At 39.2% G+C, this 27,560-nt stretch overlaps 1 protein-coding gene across 1 annotated transcript; it reads left to right on the forward strand.

Annotated features, from left to right (window-relative positions):
- The first annotated feature begins 4,215 nt into the window (after positions 1-4,215).
- Positions 4,216-25,154, forward strand: dcn (decorin). The gene is made up of 8 exons (XM_067581314.1): positions 4,216-4,484; positions 12,631-12,869; positions 17,589-17,701; positions 18,706-18,919; positions 20,296-20,409; positions 20,830-20,923; positions 22,561-22,699; positions 24,212-25,154. The coding sequence occupies exons 2-8, from the start codon at positions 12,650-12,652 to the stop codon at positions 24,410-24,412; spliced, it is 1,095 nt and encodes a 364-aa protein (XP_067437415.1). The 5' UTR covers positions 4,216-4,484; positions 12,631-12,649; the 3' UTR covers positions 24,413-25,154.
- Positions 25,155-27,560: the final 2,406 nt, after the last annotated feature.

The raw sequence follows: 27,560 nt of genomic DNA on the forward strand, positions 1-27,560 counted from the left end.
ATCAGCTTTAATCACTGCAGGTGTTCACAGCTCAGGATTCATTTGATCTGCCCAGTTTGATTAACACTTAAAAGAAGAGCACTGTAACACTTGAACAACAGCAAACAGATATCTGCTTTTTTCAAATCTGCTTCAAATATATGTTTTAAAAAGACCTTTTTGACTTGAATCTGATTCATGTGATTTAAATGCATAATTTGGGCCGCACCCTTTTATGACCTTATTCACTAACTTCAATTTATGACATATATCCTCAAGTACTGACATGGTGGATATTTCAGACTTTATTGGAAGAATCAGCGCGGAACTAAAACTGGATTTACACAAGAATAGAGATTTCTGGTATAAATGCTTTGTCCATGTATCATCATTTCCATTCAAATTTTCAATAGGTCGCATTACTCAGAGTGAATTACAACGAGGAAGACTTGCTTAAGACTTGCCAAGTGAACACATGGCTGCTGATGGTGACGTTGGCTAATGCAGAAGTTAAACTTGTGACCTTCCTGCAACAGCATGACACACTCTCTCGCACCACTTAGCCTTCCTTACACCTTCCATTCATGTTAATAAGATGAGGTCTGGTAGACAGATACCTCAAACCTTTCCCTGATTAGATCCAGCTTTGGAAAGCCCAGTCAAGCTAGCTAAAAACTCCAGATTTGTCCATTAGAGTGAAATTCTGATAAAGCAAATAAAAAGGCAGCTCAGTTTTCTAAGAATTACCTCCATATTGGACATTGAATTAACATCTTTAATGTGTGTTAAGTGCCAGTGCAGGAAGTAGTATCCTAATGAATTTGATGATCCAGTGACTTTTCATCTAGCGCCACCAGCAACTTTAATGATGCCCTGAATTTTCCTTTAGCACCATCATCAGTTTGACATTTGTGGTTTTGAGTGAAATGTCTGGACAACTATTGGATCAATTAGCATGAAATGTGGTACAGACATTCATAGTCCCCTGAGGATGAATTCATCTCAGTTCAAATTTCTTATTTGTCCAATACTTTGCATACTTAACATTTCCACCAGCCTCGTCTTCATCTTTAGAGCAAATCAGCGCATGTTAGCATGCTGATATAAGTTCAGTACAACCTCACATAGCCGCTAGCATGGCTGTAGACTCTTAAGCTGCCAGTATATATCTTCATAAGTGCTTATCGGATGGTCTGGTGGTTTCAGAAACCTCCTTCTATTACATTTCCAACGTTGGATTGGTGGCGCAGCTGTGTCTGACTTTTTCTGTAACTTTCAGAAACTGATGATTCAACATTCACGCACACTTTGCCGCATGATTGGTCATCTGTGTGGTGTCAGAAAGTTTCATGTGTGCAACACATGAATGCCTTCCAGGAAAGACTGTCTGAAAATCAACCCCATACATATAAATGATATAGCCTGCCCTCCCCGTCCATTGATGGCCAACTCTTCACTCCTCCTGAGAGTGTAGCCGTTCGGAACAACTATGAACACTGATTTCCAACGTGGATGGACAACATGTAGTATGAACTACTTCTGATTAAGCATAACCTTTAGTCCTGTTATCAACCATAACCACAATCTTTGCCTCAGCTTAACCATTCTATAGTTGCCATTTGCAGATGTTGTAGATAGCAACAATTTTAAAAATGTCAGGTAGCACCTTATAATAACCATCATTAATAAATTGTAAATTAATCGTTAAATAAACTTTGGATAATAGTTATTTTACTGTTTGTTAATGGTTAATAATTGATTTGTAAACTGTCAATAAACATTATTTGGATGTCTATTAAAAAGTTGCAACTGATGATTATAATACCTTGTTAAATGGTTAATAAATACTTTGTAAAGCATCTATAAACATTATTTAAATAGTTAATACTTTGTCAGTGGTTAATAATTGGCTAGTAAACCATCTATAAACATTATTTGGATGACCATTATATAGTTGCAACTGATGTTTATAAAACTTTACAATTGCTTAATTAATGGTTATAAAGCATATATAAACATTATTTGAATGGCTGTTGTAAAGTTGCAACTGATGTTTAAATACTTTGTAAATGGATAATAAATGCTTTCTAAGCATACATAAATATTATTTGAGTGACTGTTACTGTTACTGTTTACAATAGTTAGTTATTGGTTAGTAAGTACTTTGTAAAGCATCAATACACTTTTTGCCCCCCATTAAATGTTTAATAGGTGACCTATAGAAGAGTAACTATTTGTGCACCAATAGCAGAATTGCTGTTGATTTTTATAATCCAGTTCAAAAATATTTATGAACAAACCTTTAAGTCAGTGTTGACTTGCAGCACTGCACCACAAATAAACAGGGTGGGATATGAGAAAGATGGGGGGGGGGGGGGGAAACCCACACAACAGATCAGTAATAAACCCTTTATTACAAAACAACAGTAGGCTAACATAATTTCAGAGAACATTATTTTACAAAGAGGTGCACCAAACACAAGTACCAGCACTGGGTATCAGCCCAGTATCTGGCAAAAATTAGGGTTGTCCTGATAACCAATTTTTGGGCTTTGAAGCTGCAATAGATCAACACAACACGGTGCTCTGGCTGTTCACAACACTAAAAGCGCTGGTTACGCTGAGTGTATGGTTGTGACATCACAACCTTATGTAAGTCCAATGACTCATTTAAAGGCACAGTTTCTGGATATGGGCTGTGCATTTCCACATGACCTGAGTGTTTTGATACTTTCACAGAATTTATATGTAATGTGGCATGCTAAGTTACCACATTTAGAGCTAACATGATAACACGCTAAACCTGATTAGCATCTTTCACATATTACATAAAATTATAGTATTAAAAATACACAAATGCATTTATCTACTGTAGATTGTAGTAAGTCCTCATTCAGGTGATGTAACTCTGCATTAACCCCTTAATGTTCTGAAATTACATTACAGACATATCTGTTGTCCACTGACATGCTAACGCAGCCTAGCATGCTAACATGCTTATCACGATAAGTATCACGATTTTTACAAATGGTATCAAATTAGTACAGTGTCAAAATTATACACACTTGCATTTACCTTCTGCAAATTGCACTAAATCCAAAGTTATTCTGCCAAATATCTGTTTCTGTTTTCCCTCCATGTTACAGCCTGCAGCTGCATCCTGTAGTGTTACCTCTACACAAAAGCTAAACAGCCTACTTACGTGTCTTAAGTAGAATATAATTCCTGGGAGACTACACACACAACCGACGGCAACAAAGAATCAGCACTGCCAGCACAACAAGCTCAACGTGGTTCTGTGGAGCAGGGCGGGTCATCAGGAACTTTTGATATAAGCAGAGTTGAGTTATTGGACTCAACTTAATACAAAGATTTCTAAACTTTGATTTTATAACACCTGTTACAAATGTAAATGCATAAATGTAATATTTTAGTCATCAATTGCAACTTTATAGATGGTTTACAAATCAATTATTAATCATTAACAAACAGTAAAACAACAAGTTTAATTAACTATCAATTTACCATTTATTAATGATGGTTATTATAAAGTGTTACCAATGTCAGCATTAAATGGAAACCAGAAGTCCCGGTTTGGCAGAATTGTCCAATATATTTTTTTGAAAGCACTTGTCTGGCGCCGAGGTTGACCCCCCACATAGTCCCTCTGAGAGCCTCCTCCTCTTTCTTGGCCAGAATAGTCCAATAGTCCACTGTCCATTAAGGCAACCTAAACAAACCAAATCAAGATTTTGGGAATGGGGTTAAAACTGTGAGGGAGGTTTACTGGAGGGAGGCGCCAATCTGAATAGACTAGACAAAAGTGTGTGTGTGTGTGTGTGTGTGTAGGTGGATGGTGTTTTTGTTTTTTCCTCGGGGTAATCCGTATAGAGACTGAATGAGGATGAATGACAGAGAGACTGTGAAAGAGGGAGAAAGAGAGTTTGTGTGCAGCATTCTCTGCTAAGCTCCACACAGCACCTATCATTACCAGATGTCACAGTGAGAGTGGCTGCCAGCCAAATCACTGCTTATTGCCTTAAACTCCAAACTCTCTGCTTCTTTCTCTTCTTTTTTATCCTTCTTATTTCTTTTCTCCCTCTGCTCCCTCTCCCTGTTTCCCTTTTCCTGCATTCTCCCTCTCCCTTTTTTTTTTCTTCCTCCCTTCTCCATTTCCAGCTGTTTATGGAGCACGCAGCAAGAACGGGGGAAGTTCTCCACCAATTGTTTCGGTCCTGAGAGAAGCTCAGCGGTCGGACCCCTCCCTCCTTCTGTCTCTCTCTCCTCTCTCTCCTCTGTCTCTCTTCCTGTCTCGTCCTCTCTCTCTCTCTCCTCCCCTTGTTGTGACAGAGCACACCTGCTTGATCTTGGCTGCACGCGCTCTGAGTCCAATTACCCCATAGGCCCTCGCAGCCACTTCACAGTCTCATCCCCCCACTCGACTGGATTTTGGGAGTCAAGCTCGCCTAGTTCAACTCTCTTTGCCTTGCTTCTACTGAGAACAGGTAGGTTAATCCTTTAACTCTGGGAAAAGAGAAAAGTAGGAAATTAATGGGTGATGTGGGGTTGAGTTAGGTTTCACACAGACCTTTTTTTTTTACAGAAATAGAGAACTTTCTTATGAGGATAGCTCGGTTGTTGCTGGATTGTGACATTGACTTGCAACACTGACTTCTTATCAATTAGTCATTTTTATACAAATGGAATCATGAAAAAAACATTACTCCTGATTTAAAAGGTCACATTATTTGCTGATGATGTTATTTCACAAAGATGAGATAACTGCTTGTGTTTTCTTGCAGTTACCTTTGTGCATATGTGTGTCTTTTTAAGTGTGCATAATTTTCTTCCTTATATAATATGTTGCTTCTACTGTACTTCTGTGCAGCCTTTGTGTGTGTGTGTGTGTGTGTGTGTGTGTTGTGCATATTCCAGATATGTTGCCAGATCTTGTTCCCACAGCACTCTCAGCTTTGTGATGAGGGATGTTAATCATTTCCAGTCCAATCTGCATGCAGCTCAGTGAAAAGAGCAGCGGCTAGGAAAGGGGGTGTGGTAGTGCTGTTGATGCTGGTACCTCACTCCTCTGCCAAAAACCTATTCTTCTGGCCCATTGTAAATCTCTAAAGTATCCACCATTCTGAATCTTTCAGCAGTTTACTTTTCAGGCTTGTAGTTTTTAATTTGTTGCTTTATGTGGCAATTTACCAAGTGAAGTGTTTTGACACAAGTTTGTTGATTGTTTGGATGTAACCCATATGGGAACCCACTGCATACCTCAAGTTATATCCATGGGAGCATTAGTTTTATACATAGCTAATGAATCTGATTTGTTATGCTTACATAAAGACATGGGGTTGAGTGAAGAGAAGGCAGAAGACTTTCTTTCTACTTGAGTTGTTTACTTTTTCTTTTTTTCATCACTTGCAACGTCAGTGGAAAAGATTTGGGTTTCTTGCATTAATTTGTTCCTTTTCTTTTTCTTTTTTTTTGTTTAGCTTTCTTTCATTCTTTTTCTTCCTCTTTTTTTCTCTCCCTTTGGAGTTTGGACAGTCTTCAAGCAAATGAGGGGAAAAAAAGCTGAAACAACAATCAGAATCTCCTTGTGTTGATTCAGCCCATTTCTGTTTGTCAAGACTTTGATTAGAAAAGTTGTCTCCGGTGCTTCTCACACTTTCCATTTCAGCAGTTCATTTGGGAGTGCAACCAGACCTTTTTAACCCCAATCTTTTATCTATCTGCTCTGCGGCCCTGTTTCTTCTCAATATGAACCTTCTCTGCCCACCGTGGCGTTTGCTGCTGTGATTTCAGAGGAGCAGAACAGGACCCAAATTGCTAGGGGCAACTTAAAGTGAGAGGCTTTGAAGAGGAGATGAAAAAAAGATGTACCTGGCAACGCACAGAGCCATTAATCCCATAATGGTACAGCTTCCTCTATCAAAGAGAGGTCTGAAGGCTTCCCGGCAAGCCACCACACAACTCTCAGCTAACTCATTACATCCTTTTTTGCCAGCAGGGAAAAAAACCTAATAAGGCTCAGCTGCACTGAATTGCATTGAGTGGACTGGAGTGAAACTGAACAAGGAAAAAGAGACAGAGGCAAACAGAATAGAATGAAAAGTGGGACTTAGAATAAAATAGACTCTAAAAGAGGCATAAACACTGTACATTCAGAGCAATAACGACTTCCCAAGTTCATAGTTTTGAGCTGAGCTGAGCAGATGTTTAACATTTGAACCAGAAGTGAGTGAAGGGAAGGTTTGGAGGAGACAAGGCCCAGATTTGCACTCAGGGGCTGCATTTTTCCATCTGGACTTCAGCTCTCTGGGTCAAAAAGACTAAAAGAACAATGGAATTGAATGGACATCAGCCATAAAGTCTTTTTCCCCCCTTTGCTCACGTGAATACCAGAAAGTTCCACATGTCAGTCTTTCTGGCCAAAGTTTTAAGGGGCAGACAGAGAAAGAAAATACCATAGGCTATGGGAGAGAAGCCGGGGAAGGGAAGGAAAGAGCACAAAATGGGAGGAGATGGAAAGAGAAGAAAGGGAGAGAAGGTTGGGCAGTTCGTCCACGTCTCTGCAGCGCAGACTGGTGATAATGGGACTGAGGTTGATGGCAGGCTGACAGCTCTTCTCATGGAACAGCTGAAATGTGGTTTAACCACTCACTGGCTTTCTCATGCTATGGCTCCAAACAACAGGCAGACCCTAAATTGATTTCTCAATAATAGCTATAACTCTGACACTTGTTTTTTTCTTTTTGTGCATAAAGAATTTTTATTGATTGTAGTGGTCAGAAGAAGTGTCTTGGGCATTCTGTAAGCCAAAATCTTTGCATGCATACATACATAAGAGAATGAACAGCTATTTTCAAGACTGATTTGGCTTAATGCCTATTACAAGAACTATTTGGCTTTTTTGAAATTGTCTGTTGGCCATGTCTTTGCATATTTTCAGATACACATGTTCTCACTCACAAAATCCCCAGACATATCAGAAATTTCTTGAAAATAATGACCACTGACTGCTCCGACCACTTCCAAGAAAGAGCTTGTAAAATCACTCATTTTCACATTTTAACTTCATTATTGATCAGGCTTATGTGTCTGAGCCTATGTGTTTATGCAACCACGTGGGAGGGGAGCTCACATTCATTTACTGAAGGGTTAAAAGGGCCACACGTGTTTTAAATGTCCTGTGGCCTTGTAAATACCTTCCAGTGATTCATTGCTGACAGACGCTCTGCAGAGGCAGACGCAGGCCTGTGGAGAGTTAGAGGGGAGGGGGAGGTAGCGGACAGGGGTGGTGGAGGTTGGGATGGTAGTTGGTGTCTGCTTTATATTGTTTCCATCATTGCATAAGGTTGGATTTGCCAAAATCAAGACATTGTGGTGCTCTGTGCTCAAATCTGTTTCTTTCATGCTGCAGAAGTTTACATGAAAGATCTGTGGTACTGGTTCCTCGGATATCTCATTGATTTTTCTCAGCTCGAAGTTTCAATGAAAGGCAGTGACAAAGAGGAGAAAGTGACAAAGCAAAGGAGGGAAAATTACGTTACTCCCTCATGCGAGATCTGCTTCCTTTCTGGGAATCATTAGTAATGCTGGGGCCAGACTCAGGGGTGGGAGGGAGGTGGGGGGAGGGAGAGGGAGGGAAGAGAGAGAAATGAGACGAAAGAGGAAGACAGGAGAATTGACAAGGATGCCGCCGCCACAGGAAATGTCAACCTCCACCCCTTTTTTCTTGGTCAGACATGAAATGATGAATCGCGGGTTTTTGAAGACAAGGGAGAAGAACAGAGATAGTCGTGCACCATGTACCACGTCTTTTTCTGGGATGTGGCAGATAGTAAATCTTTTGAAAATACAAGCTAAACTTTCTCACAGCTGCTTGTGCCTTTTTTCATTTTGACACATCTTTCCCTACTGGGACCACACATGCATTCAAAGTACTTTCACAAGCACCCACTGGCACTTTTTAGTGCCAGTGGGTGCATCCCTTTCATCACAATGTGACCATCACACATCTACAAAACAGACTTTTTTCCGATTTCCTAAGTGATCAAAGTTCAGAAACAGTGAAGACTCCTAATAAATGAAAAATAAACATCCTGATCCAAATCCTGTTTAACAGAAGTCGCCACAAAGCCGAACATTACATTTTTAGAACTGTAGTTGCCTTTGTTCATCCGATTTTGCATGTGTTTGAGGGTTTACAGAGACAGACTGTCTTGCATTGTTTTTTAAAAATCAATCAGTAGGGAACTAGATTGTGTACCAATTTTTTGACACTGATTAGTGTCAGTCCACTTCCTATGAATAAAGCCTGTCCCATTTTCATCTTGTAAGCTGGCATGGAGCCACACCACAATGTGATACTGGCCTTGTTCCACAAATGAAGACTGAATTGATATATCATGAAAAGAACCTTTGGGAGACCAGTTTAATGCAATTACTGTAGGTTTTATGCATATATTCATACAAATTATATAGATGTTTGATTTGTACTGTACATGTTGGACTCAACAATTGGTAATAGCCAAATATTAAACCCCATTTTAAAAGGAATGCTATCAGTAGGTTGTAGGCTGGACATGGTCTGTCTGTAAAATGGAGCAAAGCGAGGCTACAATACATCACTGCAAAAACATATCAAAGTTTAATCTCAGTGATGCACCGTTTTGAAGAAATGATCATATTAAGCTGCGGGGCACAAAACCACCTTTTGTAACATCAAGGTTGGATTTCCATCTTGATTGTGATTACTAGTGTTCCGCTGTGAAAGTGAAATTGATAAGGGGAATTTGCTTTTATCTCACAACAGAAAGCTGCATCTCCTTTGAGGGCAATGGAAATGCTGATACTGGCAAGATGTAGAGTTTGCATGGTCAAGTCATGTCCCAGCATGCTGTGTTGGCAGCCCTCTGGGTTTAGCACACACACATGTGTGTGTTGTTTGAGAAGCTTGTGTCATGTGTTCAGTAGATTTTCAGGTGCGTGCATGGAGGTGGGGGTATTGTCTTAGAGCAGGTCATCCTGCAGGGCCTGTGGACACAACTGAGCAGACTGGTAATGAAAACCAGACGCCTGGGGCACAGCAGGTTGTCTCATGCATCGTCCTCATAGGTTCATCCCAGCTGGAAAAGCTGGAAGAAGCCTTAAATTTGAAGTGCTTTTTTTTTTTTTTTTTTTAGAAAAGATTGCAATTTAGTTTAATTCCATATTTTTTGTTTTAAATTTAGAGTGACGTTCATGCTCACAAACCTTGGATGACTACATATCCATTATTTCACCACTTTCATGTTGACACAGCAATACATTTCCACAATGTACAGCCTTCTATCCCCAAATCCTAAATCCCTGAACTAAATGATATTACTCACAGTTTATATTGAAGCTGTGGTTACAAATTGTGAGTTAATGTCCCAAACAATAATCCCCTGGAAATCCCTTACATTCCCTTTTCCTGGTTAAATTTCAAATTCTTGTTCTATTCTCATCAACAACTCCTGGGCCTGATTATGTCTCACAAAGTAGCAGCAATTCTTGTCTTTGCAGTAATGCTGAAGGCCATTAAATGCTCATGTAGTTTAGTTTGAGATTGTTCTCTCTTCTTTTCTTATTGTCTGCCTCGCCCAGATTAAAAGCTGCTGAAAACTTTATGGAAAAAGGTTGATGGATTGATGGCAGGACACATGGAGGGCCATCTGAAACCCTGTATGAGTGCACATGTGCATGTATATCTGTTTATGTGCTTGTGGCCATGGGTCAAAGCAGGGAGATATGGTTCAGTAATGGGCGGTGAAACCTCTGTTATTTCATCTGCATCTCTTATCCTTTGACCAGAACTGGTGCACTGGCTTTGTAGATAATTCTGAATGTTTGAGCCTGCAAGACATGCCAGATGTGTGAAGTTCACAACATCTGAACCTCGAAAGAAAGCTTGATAAACTGACTTTCAAATACTTTCAAGTATTGACAATTAATGTATAATACTACAAGGCAAGCCCATCTGGCATCTAAGCAGGTTAAAACGAACCATCAAAGGCATCTACAAACACTATTTGACCCAGGAGTGCTTTATATCCCTAAATCCAAAAAGACGACAGAATGCTCCTGCCAAGTCTGCAGACAAGGTTTTCATTGGATTGGGCTTTGAGCTACGCTGAGATAAGAGAGCCTGACACAGCCAAGATTACTCAGTCTGTAAAGAAGACTGGAACAACATGTTCTCTGGATCTACTGTATGTTCAGGCTGGAGCTCTTTGTTCTACATGTTTCCAAGTGAGACGAAATGGCAAAAGTTCTGCATGGAAAACTGCATCAAGACCTTAAACATTGTGTGACACAATTCCAGGCGCTAAGTGTCGACTTATGAAATCACTCTTTTGATAGTTTTTCAAGTTTTTTCAGCTTCATAGCAACAGGACAAAAGTAAAATAGAAACATTAAAAGGCAGAGATATCTTATCCAGTGCAAGCAAGTCCCTTCTGAATGGAAGTGATTTCAAACGTGGTCATACTGTAACCACTGGACTGAAGCTGTACAGTGTGTCAGAGCGGTGGCTGTTTTGTGGACAACGACTATAATTACTGCTCATGTTAAGAGTCACTCTGAGCCATGATCCCAATGACCTGATATAACCTTAACCTGGATTTACAGCACATCACCTCTTACTCTTGCTTTCTCTCTCATTCTCACACACTGCTAAAAACGCAAATATTATTCCATGTATAATAAGTTCACATATGCATTTACACCTTAAAATATGCAAATATTTCACACACTCAAATGCTCAAATACACACTCAAAGCAAGCAAAGATACAGCACATGTGCATCACAATTATGCACACAGACCATATAAAAAATGGCCAGTATCACTATCAGCGCTGGCCAACTGACTGGTTTTGGGTCAGTTTCATCATCCTGGTCATGATGTTCAGGTCAAGGTCCACTGCAGGCCGGCTGCTCCCAAATCAGTTGTTAGCAGCTGCGGCTCATATCCGCCCTTCAATTATTGTGGCACCAAGAAGGAACGAGCAACTCTTGGCTTTATGCATGACAAGCAGATTGCTGGGTTTTTGAGACTCTGCATCCATGTGTGTGTGTGTGTATGTGCGTGTATGTGCGTGCGTGTGTGTGTGTGTGTGTAAAAGGTCAGGGAGTTTGTGTGGATGTCCGCACAGTTTTATGAATTTGAGCGTGTGTGTGTATGTGTCAGCAGGGTTGTGGCTGTGTTTAGAAATAGGCCACTGGACAATGAAACAGGGTTCTCCCTGTTGCTCTTACTATAACAGTAGATTCTTCGCTCCTTTGCTGTATTTTTAACACACACAGATGATAAAGTACTTAAATGGCAAATAAATGATTGCTGTGATTCACTACTTTTGAATAGAAAAAATTACCTAGTGGTATACAGTGGCAGCCACAAAGTTTCCCTTTATGTATCCCATGTGTATTACTGTAAAAGCTAATGCAGATGTTACTTTTGCAGCAGCCAATGTCACATCTTTCTCTGCTGCAAAAGCAAATTACATAGGCATATACTTTACATTTGTGTCTATGTAATTTGGCACATTTTGACGGAATGTGCATTAAAGACAAAAATTCTTTTAATGATGAACCAACACCAAAAGAGACAGTTGAATCTTACAGTCATTACCAACCAGGGGTACTTGTACCTCGGGCAGTACTTCTGCAGTTGCCAGGGCGTGCATGCAACGATTATAAGTCAGCTGTAGCATCCGAACACTGCTTGTTGCAGTTGAGTGTAGCCAGCGAAAAAAGCAAACGCTAAAGCTTAAGTTGATGAACAGATCAAATAGTTAATGAATGAATGTTGAAATAGCAAAGGTAAACTTGATCAAACCAACCTAAACATCATCAATTCAATTATATGAACATTATAGTATCAATATATACAGTAACTAAACTTTTGACTGGTACCATACTTTTATAAAATCAATAGTGTTAAATAACATCCAGTTTAAAATCATTTTAAAATTCTAATAAACACATTTGGAACATGACAGGTGCTGATGATGAGTTCATCTGACAGAGCTGTCTGACAAAGTTGGGAATTACTGTATTATATTGCATAGCCAGAATTAAAAGTTTCAGACCTAAGTATAACTACAAGTGGAATAGGTCTTTTTTTGTTTGGTCTTTACTCTGTAGGAACATAATCAGTATCTACCCTAAAGGCTTGTACCTTCTGACAAAGTAGTATTGTGAAATTTTCTCATTTCGCTTTCGCCAGTCCCTGCTCCATCACCTTTCGCCTTCTACCCAAAACTAACCAGTTAAATAGCTTATTTGACCAACGTCATTAAATTGTTACACCCGAGCATTTAACCTTCTTCCCCCTTGCCCTCCACCTCTCACTGTTACCCTTTACTCCTCTGGACCTCAATCCATGTGTCTTGTTCTGTCTTTCTCGCACTACATCCCTCTTACAGACTTTGATTCACTGCCAAACCTCAAGTATTTTTTTTTCTTCATTCCCTCTGCAAACTTTCTTTTTGGTTATTACATTTATAACCAGAAACAGATAGTTAAACAGAGTATAGACATTTCCAAACTAATCATAGACAGACTATTTTGAAAGTCTATCCATCCAAACCTTTGATCTGTGTCCTCTTGTCCTCCAGGCTTCCTGCTAGCAGCACCATGAGGTCGGCCTGTCTCTCTCTGCTCCTGGTCACTGCCTGCTGGGCTCTGCCCTTCCGCCAGTCTGGCTTCCTAGACTTCATGATGGATGAGGCGGAGGCATCAGGTCTGCTGCCTGATGAGACTCCAGAAAAGGAAATTTTGCCTTATGCACCTGTCGGACCCAGCTGCCCCTTCCGATGCCAGTGCCACCTGCGTGTGATCCAGTGCTCTGACCTCGGTAAGACAAGGCACCCCCACACTTGCATTAGGCTTCAATCTGGATACTCCACAAGTGTATAATTGTAGATAATTAATAACCAGTAAAAGGTGTGCTTCAGTGCTCTTAAATGAAAGGTCTTACTGTGCATTGGAGAAACCATCAGGGACAAAACACAAAACTGTGTGGAGCAGGAAGCTCTTTGGCAGATCTGTGTGTGGGATTCTTTCTTGACTTTTTAGAACATTAATACACATAATTAAATTTTTAACATGCAGCACAGACACAGGAATGTACTGTAGGTATTTGCAGGTGGCAATCAAAGTATTATGGTAGTAGATCAGCTGAGAGCTTGCATGTTGGAATTTACAGTCCCATAAACAACTCACATATTTCTATCCAAAACTTTATAATTAATAGAAAAGTTCTGCACTTTTTTTTTTCTTGAGTATACTGCAGTGTTCAAGTAATACTACAACTCCATGAAAACATCTTATACAAATACGCTGCTGCTGCAGTGATCCAAGTTAATGCTCAAAAAACTTCATCCTTATGGGGTATTATAAGGATGGGGTCCTGCCCACTTCAAACCAGTGAGAAAATCACAAACAAAAACACAAATTCAGAAAAAACTTGTGTGAAATAATCGCAGCTTTGGCAGATAATATTATGTTTGATATCAGGGCCCTTAAACCTTCATAAATGGGGTTTTAACTTTGACAAATATCACTACAATACCACTAAAATCTATCATTCATCTTGAACATTTGTTTGCATTATCACATTTAAGTACTGGTGGTACATTAAGCACATTTTACCTTGATTTTAATTGTTAAGTTCAGAAAAATAATGTCACAAGCTTCTTGTTCACATCTTCCATTTTCTTCTTGTTTCTTCCATTTGTGGTTCTGGCCTAGATTCCAATCAAACGAGCTCACTCTAATGGATCAGATGTAGAGGTCAGAAGGGTGTACGCTGTAGTTTTACTGTACTTTTACTGTGCTGAGTGGCATTTCTGGTGTTATGAGCATAGAGAGTCACTGACTTTACAAGCTTGGTCGTCTCCTCCGTCCACCCAAACCCACAGAGTCATAAGAAGGGTGTATGACGTTACGTTGTTGCATCGTTGTGAATTCCCCCATAGCGAAAGCGTCATATCAATGTTGCATTATTTGTCCATCCTGAGGAAATTGGGGTTTTTATTAAAAAGTGCTGAAGATTAAAGGTTTGTCTGGACTGAGAAAAGTCCTGAACAAATCCCAGTTTTAACAAGCTCAAATGTTCCAAAATGAAATCATTTTTCCATGTAGAGATTGTGCAGTCAAGGATAAAAGACTACAATTACCTAACTGTCTTTTTACTTCAGCACATTCACAACAATTTACTGAATTGTCGTCTTAGTTGTTTGGAGTTTATTGACTGTGTTTGTCTAATCTGATGTATAGCATATACAACAGCCTGAGTCATCTCACAGACTTGGTCATAGAAAAGTCCCTGAACTCATTTACTTTTGTATATTGAACTAAAGTGCTTCGCTGCACAGTTGGGTTTGATCATTTTTTGGCTCTGCTTTTGTTTGGAAAGGGAGGGTCACGAGCAGAGGGGGAGAAACTGGGAGGATGACCGTAAACTAAAGAGAAGTAGACAGATATACCCAGTTTATATCCATTTTCATTTTAAGATCTTACCAAAAGCAGAATGAATGAGGGACATAGTTGAAACTGTGAAAAAAAATAGATGTTTCCAGCACAACAATCACTGAGAGTGTGAAGAATAAGCAGAGTATGCATACAGACAGGCAGAACCACATGGGCAGGTGGCTGAAGAGTCAGAGAGACAGACAGGCAGTCAGAGAGACAGACAGTTGGAGAGAGTGATGTTCAGGAAACGGCGGGTTCCATTACATCAGTGCTTCAGCTTGGGCCCCAGTCAGCAGCAGCACTTTCCCTGGAGACGTAGCTCCATGGCAGGACTCTCAACTCCTGCATCAGCACTGTTGGCCATGAGCCTCCATCTGTTCCCCAGACCTGCTAGCAATGCACGCAAGCACACACTCAGACAAATGCAGGAATAAACATATGTCTATACATATATAGACACACACATACAAGTATTGGAAGCGCAGGGGTCTGCTCACCATCCCAAATCATCCTTTGGCTTTTGTAGATGTGGATTTTTCTTTGTGAGTTTACAGCTGGCAGGACGACAGCTAAAACGTTCAGGAGAAAAAATTTAGGCCAAGGTTCAAATGAGTTGTGATTACATTTGCCAAATTCTGTTCGAAAAGGGGTTTTGCTGATAAATAGCCTGAAACAACAGCTTTTTGTTCTTGCTTGGAAGTGTAAAGTTTTACCTTAACCGAATGGTGGTCAGCATTAGGTATCTTTTATATGCAGTGATTGTGTGGGCACGCACGTAGCATGTACCCACACTTGGGTTCTGAATGACCTAGCAAAAAATTCAAATTTACTAAATCCCACGAGGAAATCCATCCTTTAATGATGCAGCCAGATCATCTTGTGTAACTTGGCCCGCAGCGCCAGACAAGGAGAGGAAATTACATAAACACTGTCATTAATGCTTGGATGTGCTGAAAATGAGTCCAGTCCAGTCCAACGCAATCATACGCTTGATATCCCAATCACTTTGCTTTAAAAATAAGTGATTAATAGTGACTATAAAAGTGGGGTCTAGACTCAAAGTCCCATTTTTCATGTTTATTTCCTGCCAAGTGACGATCACCAAGAAAGTGAGACGCAGACTGAAACATGACATTCAAATCGTTTATACCAACCAATCAGTTCATGTACTTGTTACTATTGCACTGTCAGATTTTTATCACAGATTTTTATCATTTTGTTTCATAACCCCAAGCATTTGTGTGGGATACTGATGAAGTGTAGTGTCACTGCAGTAAAGTGATATTCAGTGTACAAAAAGACTTCTCACTGTAATAGGTTGAGCAGGTGGTTCAAATATTTGAGAGTGAACAGGTCAGCAAGGCCTGACACAACTCTATAACCTTCAGTTTTTATTTTTCAAAAATCTAGGAATGTATTTCCTTTCATTGTTATTATTTAAAAAGACAAAAAAATCATATTAATACTATTAAATATGACCTTTTTGTGGTGCAAGTTAGGTTTAAGTTAGGTTACGTTGAGGGTATGATAAGCAGTTCATTTGCATTTTTCATCCAGGCATCTATTCACAGTTTGCTGCTGGGGGTATTTTCTGAGCTGTTTTTCTTACAAGAGGATATCATTCACTGTAAATTGTAATGAAGAGTGTCTTCTTACAGCAGGAAATGGAACAAATCGGATACACAAGGACAAAAAGTCAGGGAGATTTAATTTTAAGCGATCTTTAAAAAAAAAAAACTCTATTATTCTGCAAAGATCTGTAAAAACAAAACTAATACAGTTAGCCTCCTTGACTTTACAGTGTTACTGCACACAGTAACGGACCCATATGAAACTGTTTACAATGGCTAGAATGTCTGTGAAGAAGATGAATTTAATATTGGGGTACTCACACTTAAAAAAAGAAAAGAAAAAACAGAGAGGTCTAAATCGAAACAGCTGAGACTGAGATATCTTCTTTAGGGAAGAACAATACGAAGAAAAAAGAGTAGGTGTGTGTGAGTGTAGAGATATACAGTGTGGAGCCGTAATGATGGCGGTGACCACAAACAGCTGTGAGGGTTTGTGGGACATCCACAGTCGAGTTGGAAAGGCTGACAGAAAAGCAAACCTCACTGGAAGTATTGTTTGGACAAGCTGAACAGAAGTCATCACAAGCTTTTAAGACAAGATATGTCCAAATATCTATATGTAGATCTCAGGAGATAGAAAGTGTAAGCTCCCTTGTTAAACTGTTTATTCTACACCTCTTCCTCTGAAATGTAAACTAGCCATCTTGAATCTCAGCATAGTTTTTGTCTTAACACAGATGCATAAGAGCAAACACCATAACGCCCGGCTGCCTTTGCTCATTTCTCCAAAACAGTCCACTTAACCTTTTACTACGGATGCCATTTTGTGTGTCATAATGTGCCATGCTAAAGTCCAAGCAAAACGATCTCAGCGTGAGCTCAACGTCCAGGTATGCAGCCGCTTACTTACTCCAAAGGAAATTTGTTTTAAGGTCCATTTCCACCACATGTGCCTTGGAGCACATCAAATAGTTATTTGGTCCCTTTGGAATGTCACCATAAAACACATTCTGCTTCTATCATTGAGACTTTATGTGGCATGCTACGTTGACAAAGAAGACTGTTCTTTCACAATGTCGCTACTGCAAACGTGATTACTATTTCCTGCTCCTCCCGGTTTGATCCGCTTCAGTTCAAACAGTTTTAAGCAACTTTAAGCACCTGAAAATGAGGGTTTCTCTATAACATTAAATATTCTCGACTAAATATGAAACAATCAGATTTAAGTTAAACATTTCCAATTGAGCCCTGCTCACTTCTAACTGGTGAAAAAAGCAAGGAGAAAAAACAATATACAGACATCTCTCAATAACAAAAGAAATAAAAAGGCCTTTAACGTACAGTAGTAGTTTAAACTGACAGAAACCGGCAATTAAAGACTCCAACCATGATCATTGAGACCAATAGGTAACACACTTCCTGTTAAGGTCAGAGTATGGGTAACCAGGGCTGTCACCAGTTCACCTCAAACTCAGATTCATAAGCTGCCACATCAAATAAAATAATGTCTCATGATAATCTTCCATCAGGTCTGAAGGCCGTTCCTGGGGACATCCCACACGACACCACCCTGCTGGACCTGCAGAACAACAAGATCACTGAGATCAAGGAGAATGACTTCAAGAACCTCAAAGGACTTCATGTAAGAGACATTTTACTTCCATCTATGGAGATTCATGTCTGTTCACTGTGCATTATTCCTAATGTTATGTAATGTCTGTTGTTATGTAACCATAACACTAACTACAACCCTCCTTCAATTTCAACCTTCCTCATGGGGAAATATATTGTATTAAACCCATTTTGTTGGATTTTATTGCATGGTCAGTGCACATCAAGAGAAAACTGTTCCAGGAAGCTGGCTGGGAAGGACTTTCAATAATTTTTAACAACCCACAATTTGGAGCATTGACTCCACTACACTTGCCATCCCAACTCTCTCTTCCATCACCGCCATCTAGCCACCCATAACACACTTCTCCTCCTACCTTTATTATCCAGAACCAGTGAATCCTAGCACCACCACTCCCACAGTCACCAGGTGCATGGAAACTATTCACCCGTAGGCCTTACAGCCTCACGCCTCTGAACTCTGTAGCTTTCTTGCTTGCAGTAAATACTTGTGTTTGACGACCAGAGCTGTTTCCACGTAACGTAACGGGCCTCTCAAGGGGAACGGACCACATACCTCACATTGCCTTGTGTCTGCTTACATCAGGGTGAAACAGGAGGAGAGAGACTTGTCTAAAAATGCATTAGTGGCAACTCCAGAGTGGACTTGAACTTGGCCCTCCATCTTGACAGAGTATGCACTGGGTTGGAGTATCTAACGGCCACAGAGCTAAAAATGTCTTTTGTTGAATCTAACATGGAAAGTAGAAGTTATTAACTACCCTATGGTGCATTTGTAAGGCTGAATGTTTCTAAGTGGAAAAGGAAACATATGATGTTAAGTTCCACATAAAGTTCAAATTCTATAATAATAAAACTTTAAACAGTGATTTGAATTTAAACAAGCAGATTGGATTAAACTGGATACATTTTTGACACACACAATGTTGTAGTGGTGGATTTTAGAAGCTCTACACCATGAAGAATAGCTAGTTCATTGCTTGTTTCTCACCTTCCTGCCATTTTTCCATGTAGGCTCTGATCCTGGTGAACAACAAAATCACCATCATCCACGCCAAGGCTCTCAGCCCTCTGACCAAGTTGCAGCGTCTCTACCTGTCTAAGAACCTGCTAAAGGACATGCCCTCCAACATGCCCAAGAGTCTGCAGGAGCTGCGCATCCATGAGAACGAGATCACCAAGATCAAGAAGTCCTCCTTCCAGGGCATGGCCAATGTCATCGTCATGGGTATGAAAATAAAAACACCTTCTGAATAATTTGAGAATGCAGATATTTTTTTGGGTAGCACAGGCAGTTTTAAGAGGTGTGACATTGAGCAGCACATATCTTCCAGCAGTAAATTGCGCCTTCAGAGGTTTGTCAGTGATCTTACGGATGGCTGCAGTTCAGCAGCTGAGGTGAAACCAACTGAATCCAATATTTCCTCTGACTGCACCGACTTTTGGAAACATCATGACAAACAAGGTTCATCTCTTCAGCACATCTGTGAAAATTTGAATTTACACCTTGGCACTTTTTTTCATGCAAAACATTTATTCCTCTCAAGATGAAAACTGCTGTTTTCTGCAAGTTTGGTTGGTGATGAATGAGGTCACAAATATAACCACGTATACTACGTTTCTGCTTTCATGGAAAGAACTATTACAGATAGCTGACACAAAGCCTTTGTTTAATGTTGTAGTGTAATCAAATGTAATCAAAGTGCTACACAAATAAATTGAGGATTATTTGACAATTTACTGAAAAATAAACTTACAACATAAGATTCATTACACTACGTAGAAACATTAGTGCTCAAAACCTTCCACAGTAAGTAATGGACCCACTTGAAAAGTTTTAAGTGTTTGCAAATACCCAACCTGCCTCGGGTCCTACTGGTGAACTTCAACAGCTGTAACAAGCTAAGCTGTGGCCTTTACTGTGAATGATGTAAACAGTCATCTTATTTATTGTTCAAGTAGGTACTTGCGTGGGAATGGTAAATTGGGTTGGTTTTCATTTGGAAAGAAAAAGACCAGAAGGAAAGTTTGTTCCATGTTATTTTACTGTTAAGATTTACACGGCACAGTTTGGTAATGATGACGTTGGCTATTACAGACTGCTACACTGTGCTGGCCTGTTAATGCACATGGTTATACAACATATGTTTTGTTTTTCACAAACTTATCACAGATTATTTGTCCTTTAACCTTCTTCCCCTCTTTTTTCGCTTAGCTTGTCCTTCACTTGACAACTTACATTATCTCTGACTTGTAAAACATCTGGTTCCACAAATTAAAATATCATTGCTCAGCTTAAGTTCAAAGTGTGGATTCAATAACTTAAAATGTGATGTTATGAGAATTATGATCCCACCGTGATGAATCAGAGAATCTGGCGTGGCAGAGGACTGCACTGCAAACACAAGCTTTTCTCTTGCCCAAGACTCTGTTTACTCATGACTCAGCCCTCTTTTCCTGTAATACACCAGGAGATGAATTAACCTTATAAATATGATCCTTGACAGCTGTTTTCTCTTTCTATCTCTCTTTATTCTCTTTCCTCTTCCTGAGATCTAATCTTCCTCCTCATTCATTATTTTTTTTTATTTTTATTTTTTTCAGAGCTCGGGTCCAACCCTCTGAAGAGCGCAGGAATTGAAGCCGAAGCTTTCGGTGACCTGAAAAGAGTCTCTTACATTCGCATTGCAGACACTAACATCACAGAGATCCCCAAAGGTACAGCGCTGATGTCTATTTCCACAAATAATTCCTAAATGAGAGGATTTGACTTAATCCAAGTCTTATCCAGTGAATCCAAACCAAAACAACCATCCTCTCGAAGGATGTTTGGATGTAAGCAAACAATGGGCTCAATGTGAAAAAACACAAATAATTCTGCAAAGTAATTTAAAACAAGCCTATTTTAGGGTGGGAGCATGTCTGATCTATTTAGTATTTATTTAGGATTTAATAGACTTGGAAAAAGCCACTCTTTGATAACTAATCAGCACATTTGAGCTGAAATCTAATGTTGCAAATTGCTACAACTATCCGTGTTACTGTCAGTTTCATAATGTTATATAAGCTAAAGTAAATGTCACTGTTGACGTCACTTTGTTTGTTTCTGGTGGTAATCCTTGTCCTGTGTGTTGCCAGGTCTGCCCAGCTCTCTCGCCGAGCTCCACCTGGATGGAAACAAGATCACCAAGATTACAGCTGATAGCCTCAAGGGCCTGAAGAACCTGGCTAAGTAATGACAATTATGACTCTCTCTTTTTTAACATGAATCTATAATTGCCTTTTCATTTCTTTTTTTTTACTTTGAGTTTTAAAGTGAGGCAATTACAGGTTAATTGTGCATTGCATTTCTCTTCATTTAAGATTCTCTTGAGTCATGTCTCCTGGGGATGTGCAATGTGGTTACTTGTTGTTTCATTTCTGTTAAGTGGCCATTTAAATGTTTATCTTTACCATGCTGACATGTAGCACAAATAGTCATAAACTCAGCAAATTGACTGTATAATGACGTCTAATCAGCTGTATCGATCTTTGGTTTGCTAACTTTCGCTAGCATAAGCCACCATACTACTGATCATACTACACCAAGTAAGATTGCAGAGAGAAAACGCCTTTGCTGAACTGAATTTAGCAAAGTGCATTTTATTACTCACAAGTTCATCTTTTTATTTGAATGAGAAAGACTGTGTTTTTTCATCTTTCAAAATTTACAGCCTCGCTTCAAAAAAAAAAACCCCATGGTGCACAAAAGAAGATGCATTATTTCTTACTCAGTTTCTCTTCTATGTTATCTCAAAGTTTGTCATGATGTCTCATGTTTTCTCTGGTTTGACGTGTGAATAGCTCAACCCGTCCTCAAAAGAAAAACTAAAGTATAGGTCGAAAATTCAGCCAGCAAAAACGACCTATAGTTACATTTGAGTGACAGATGCCATCTAGTGGCTTTAGTAATTATGACATGGAGAAGTGACGCAGTCCAAATGACGTCAATATAAGGTGACAAATTTCCATAATCCGAGGAGGTGGGTCGGGTGGATGGCTGGATGGATAAATGGCAAAAAGTGGACTTAGCTGCAGGAGACCGCTGTTTCATCAGTTTTTTTTAAAAAAAAAAACTGTAATTACAATTGTCTATAACTTTAAGGAAGTAGTAACTTTACCCACACCGCATTTCAAGTGATCATTTTAACCCAAACCATGAGCTTTCCCTAACCCTAGCATTGTCACACCATAAAACATAATTATTTTTTAACAGTGGTATTGTAACGGTTTTGGAAAGCACCGATGGAAGCGGCACATTAGAAAATGCTCCTATGGGTTGTTCTGGAGCGCATGGTACAATCAACCTATGTGGTCGTTTAATTATGAGGATGTGTTGGAATAACTTCACTTGGAATGTTGGCTGGGTACCTCACTTTAAGTGTAACAAAACCTAAAACCTAAACAGTAGTTTGTGGATAATCAAAATAGCTGGTTTGCTCATAAAATTTAGATACACTGTGTTTATAAGATCACGGTTCAGACTGTGCCAAAGATGGCAAACCAAACTAGAACAAAGAGGGCTTTGATGCAGCGCTAGTAGAGTGTGTTAGAGAGGATATGAGCTTAGCATGGATTTATTTTCCATTTTCTCATAATTAAGTAATAGACTGGGAAAGTAATGCCCTCAATTACAGGTGTGTAGAGTCTTTTCCATATCCTAATTTCCTCAACTATTTTTTTTCTTTCTGTTTCACTAGCTAATAACACTAAGAGGAGGAGATAAACATTGTTGTCACTACGTAGGTTTTGATACTAATGTAATTGGTGTGTTTCTTGTTCTTGCACATTTCCATGTCTCATCTACTTTCTGATTTTTTTTCCCCACAGGTTGGGTTTGAGCTACAATGAGATCAGCTCTGTGGAAAATGGCTCACTGGCTAACGTCCCCCACCTGCGAGAACTGCACCTTGACAATAATGCTCTGACCAGCGTTCCTTCTGGCCTGCCCGACCATAAGTACATCCAGGTACATACTGGTTTCTTCTTCTAATAATAGAATTACAGTGCTTGTATATATATATTGTATATAATGTTTTTAATCTAGGTTTGAATACACAATGTTATCACAGGAAGATTGTTATTACAAACATTTAGTTCCAGCAAATTAACTCTGCTTCATTACAGTTTTGTCACTCATTTTCTTACGGTGTGATCACACACAGCTCATTTTCTCTGATCAAAACCGTGCTGGAAAAGTTTATTTTGTTGCATTTTTGCATTTGATTTGTTTAGGTTCACACTACCCAATTACAAGTGGACCAAGGCTTCCATAACAAAAGCCACATGGATTCACTTAGTTTGTTTACTGAGTAGAGTGTTGGTAGACTGATACTATAGTGTTGCAGATTTTGGCGGCAAAGGGGAGTCTAAACAGGTCTGATGCCGGGCCCTACAACTTTAGTTTAGCTTCAATTCATTTTATTAGGTTTCTCAAGCCCGAGTAACTGCTGCATCAGTCCCATCCTCATATAACCTTGTATTTCGGGGTTATTTCCTGTTGTTGGTTGGGATTATATATTCACTCCAAATGAACCACTGCACAGATAACCTGTAATATAACAGAAACCTACTTTTTCAGACATCTTAGTGCAGGTAGTTTGTGAACCCAATCGTTGTAATGGCTTTGATCTCAGTAGCTGTAACAAAACAAGTCAGAAATTGAAGAAAAGGCTTCTAGATCATTGTGAACAGTTTACAGTAAGCTAATGTTTTTCCCAATCAGAAAACTGGGACACGGCAGCAGTACTGACATGATGAAGCAAAAGACAGACATTAAAATATGAATAGGGGAGATCTTTAACATAACAACCAACCATTTCAAATATAGGGTGTTTTATATGGAAACTCAAGAATTAAAAACTTAAAAAATGAACTACAACCTCATGAGGATATTAATAGAAGGTCCAGCCTTCTCTAAGAGACTACAATGTGGTTCAGCTGAAAGCAGGTTGTCAGTAGGAGTTTTATTTTAGGAACTACATAATCAAAGGGACTTAATGAGATGCTTAGTTTTTCATGTTTTTAAGATCTTTTTTTATCTGGTTTTGTTCTTTGTCTTTTCAACTTCGCATATTCCATTATATATGATGGGAATTGTGATTCATTGTGACATTTCTCCATGTATAGTTTGGGTGTTTTGAATCAGTGGCTTTGCAATCTGTAATCAGCATTATACTGTATATCCCAGTGAGTTTGTGGCACTTCTCTCCTTTTGTTCTTATTTTAGCCACTATCTATATTCATCACTGCCTTTTATTGACTTCTGTTGTTTATGGACATCAAAAGTACCAGGAAGTCCTCTTCCTTTTGTTTTCAGTAAAACATCCTGAGAAGAAAAGAATCTATGCGGTTTTCCAGAGTTGTTACTGTCTGATGACTTATTATTATCTTCTTTATCTGCTATATTTTGGAAAAACTAAATTATTGCCCAGTCCCAGTCAGTGACCAAACATTGTCATTATTTAAATCCCTTCTCTAGGTGGTCTACCTCCATGTCAACAAGATTGCTGCTGTTGGAACAGAAGACTTCTGTCCTCCTGGCTTCAACACCAAGAAGGCCATGTACTCTGGCATCAGCCTGTTCAGCAACCCTGTGCCTTACTGGGAAGTTCAGCCTATCACCTTCCGCTGCGTCTTCGACCGCTCCGCCATCCAGCTCGGCAACTACAGGAAGAAGTAGAGCGCCCCGGCCCTCTACGAGGAAGTGTGTGTTTGTAAATGAGTGTGTGAAAGTTTTGTAAGTGTGCGTGTTTGACCACAGTCCCTTCAACACTGACCCCTCCATCACTGCCTCCCCATACATGATGATGTCATTAATCCACACACTCATTTCAAAACTTCAGTGGACATGGACCTCAAACACAACATATCATTTTCAAAAACAGCATTATTTAGCTTCAAGGTTGGTGCAAGAGTAATACACACAGCTTACAGCAAAAAACAGCATACAACGGTGATGCTCTCACACACAGCACATCACTCATAGAATCGGTTAAGTCAGCATTAACATTGCAAATATGTTCTACCATTCATACTGTAACATATTATTGTGCATAATATGTAAAATTCCTTCAGTGGACAAAATGAAATTCAGAGTTAGACCCCATCCAAAAAGATTTGAAATCTCACTCAGTGGAAAATGTTTATAAATCCCAGTTTGATTGACTTTTTTTTGACCATTAGCCATTGTATGAATTATACAAAAGCTGACCTGTAGAGCAGGCAGCAAGGGGTTGTGTTTTACAGTACCTTTAACAACTGGTATACTAGAATGTACTAGATATTACCTGTGTAATAGGAATAGCATTCAGAGTGTAACATTCAGAGTGTAACATTACCATGCTGCGCTCCTTGAAAGAACTCCGAGTTTCTATTTGTATTGTACTCAATTCAAGTAGAGATAAAAGCAACCGTGACTTCTATCACATTGTGATTTCTTGTGCTTGCTTCAGTGTTGATTTAGTTCTGGGTGTTTTTTTTGTTTTTGTTTTTTTTTTACAATTGTCTTCATCACATTCCATCCCCTGTTCCTCTCCTAGTATATGTTGTTCCATTTAAAAAAAAAAAAAAGCAAGGTGAAAATAGCTTCTAAAAATGTAGAATAAACCATATATGTTTTAAACAGAAGCCATTCCCAAAGATTTATATGCATGCTCGTATTTTTTCCTTTCAACTTGAACCTGGTGCTTTCTGGAATCTCTTGTTAATGCTTGTATGTATTTCTCTCGTTGTTTCCCTGCTCTTTATTTCTTTTTCTTTTTTTTAAGTCAAGAAAAATTGGTGTGTGTATGTGGACCGGCATGCCCATTGCACCGATGTTGGTGTGAATGTTGTATGTATAGACGCTGTATATAAATGCTGTATAAAAAAACCTCTCATCGCTTAAAGGCACAAGCACTTACCATAGCTCAGACTTAATATATCAGCAACAAAGGTGTTCCTCTTTTTTCCGGAGCGGGGGCTCCAGCTAAGGTGTCCTGAACAAAATAAAGATACTAATGGAAAAAGTAGAAGTTTTTGATGGATGTAATGACCAGAACTTGCATTATTATCAATGGTGTAAGTGTAGATTTGTGCTCCCAGTCACAGGATGGCGCTGCAATAACTACAGCATAAATGCAAATACTTCCTGGCGAACAAGGTCAAGAGGAGGCACAGGTAAGATCTTCTGAGAAACTGGTGAGAAACTTTCATCAATACGTACACACAACAAACAAGGTGAAAGTGCTCCAACTAAAAAGATACATAATAATAAAAGAAACCCTTTAAAATATGCAATAAGGCTGATTTGCTTGGCTCAATCGAAGATACCCAAATGTTTCGAAAAAATGCTATCTATAAGAGATATTCACTCTTTTACTTATGATTAGGATTTGCTAAATGTAAAGGTCCCCAACAAAATCTACAGAGTAGATTTCTTTCCACATTTCTATAAAATCATAGCTTCTGACAGATGTTTCATAAGGGCTCTGCCCAGCTCTTACACTTAAAAAGAAGTCTGGCATTAAACATATTTCAGACTCATCAATCATCAATCACTCTTACTTTTATCAGACATTTTATCCGGTTTCTTTGAACAAAGCGTTGACTTTCTTGTCATCTGGTAACCATAAGTCACATTACAGATGTTACAACATACCATCAAGACTGTACTTTTGTCATATAGTTGGATCCTTATTTCTTCGGTTCTTCTTTCGAACATGGAGTGCATGTGCTCAGCATATGATGACAAAATTTAATGAAGTGGAAAGTATCAGTCTTGCGGAAATAGGTGGCTTTAATTGAAACAGCAGTTCAAATTTGATCAATGACAGTGTACTGTCATAGACCCAAGTTTTGCAAACTGCAGTGCAAGAAAAATATTTTTGACAATCCACTTAGTCTCCTCGAACCTTTGAGAGTTATATTTCATTCAAAAGAATAGAATGTATTGCCCATGGGTGACATACAGTACTTCTTCCAAATGCAGTTTCCCATCCATTTTCTATGCTAGCTTATTCTGCAGGCCTATCGGGGCTTGAGTAATTTCCAGCATCCACTGGGCGACAGTCCATCCAAGGTAAACTCTGGACAGTCCATTACAGGATGTACTGTATACATTCACAGGACATACACATCTGTATATACAAATAGACATGCAATGCATTTAATTTAGAGTCCCCAGTCCACCATGTCTTTGGTCTGTGGGTGGAAACCATAGCTCCCTGAGCAAATCACACAGACACAGGGAGAACATGCAAACACACAGGCCAGCAGGTTCAATAATAGATCTTGTTGCTGTAGGGCAACAATGTGAACCCCTGAGCCATCATACCACCACAATCAAGTCCCACAAGCGAAAATACTTGAATGGAGAGTATAAAGAAAGTTTAAAAATCAAACTTATGGTAGATTAATTCACCTCTGCAGCCTCTAACTCATAGTGATGGGTTTTGTGGACTGAGGTAAAAAAAAAATATTTGCACAGGGACCATTTTTGGCCTCTGAGCTACCAGTGATTTACAGTCTTTCAGTCATTTAAGAGACTGTAATGGGAATATTTAGGTTAAAGAAAAAAGAAATTAGGTTCTCCAGGGACAGTAGTGGTTGAGCAGTGGTTCTGCCTCTTGAGCAGGCTGATCAAAGCTCATCTAGTGTTTTTCATTTTGTGCCCTCTAACACTATTATACATTACACTGAATTGTATGGAGTCTCAGAAGTGACAAATTTCAATAACAGGCTATTTGATGAAAAAAGTGAATACATGATTTTTTTTTTTTTTTTTCATTTAGCTCTGAGAAACTAAGATAAAGCTAAAGCTAAAATTCAGCAACTGAAAAAAACATCTT

This window comes from Thunnus thynnus, chromosome 23 (genome assembly GCF_963924715.1).
Source record: "Thunnus thynnus chromosome 23, fThuThy2.1, whole genome shotgun sequence".
In the NCBI taxonomy this organism is placed as follows: Eukaryota; Metazoa; Chordata; class Actinopteri; order Scombriformes; family Scombridae; genus Thunnus; species Thunnus thynnus.

Excerpts from the sequence above, each read along its gene's own strand:
- dcn (XM_067581314.1), top strand. The coding sequence starts at position 12,650 with ATGAGGTCGGCCTGTCTCTCTCTGCTCCTGGTCACTGCCTGCTGGGCT. Across the intron at positions 12,870-17,588 it reads GATCCAGTGCTCTGACCTCG|GTCTGAAGGCCGTTCCTGGG; the intron begins GTAAGACAAGGC and ends ATCTTCCATCAG. Across the intron at positions 22,700-24,211 it reads CCGACCATAAGTACATCCAG|GTGGTCTACCTCCATGTCAA; the intron begins GTACATACTGGT and ends TCCCTTCTCTAG.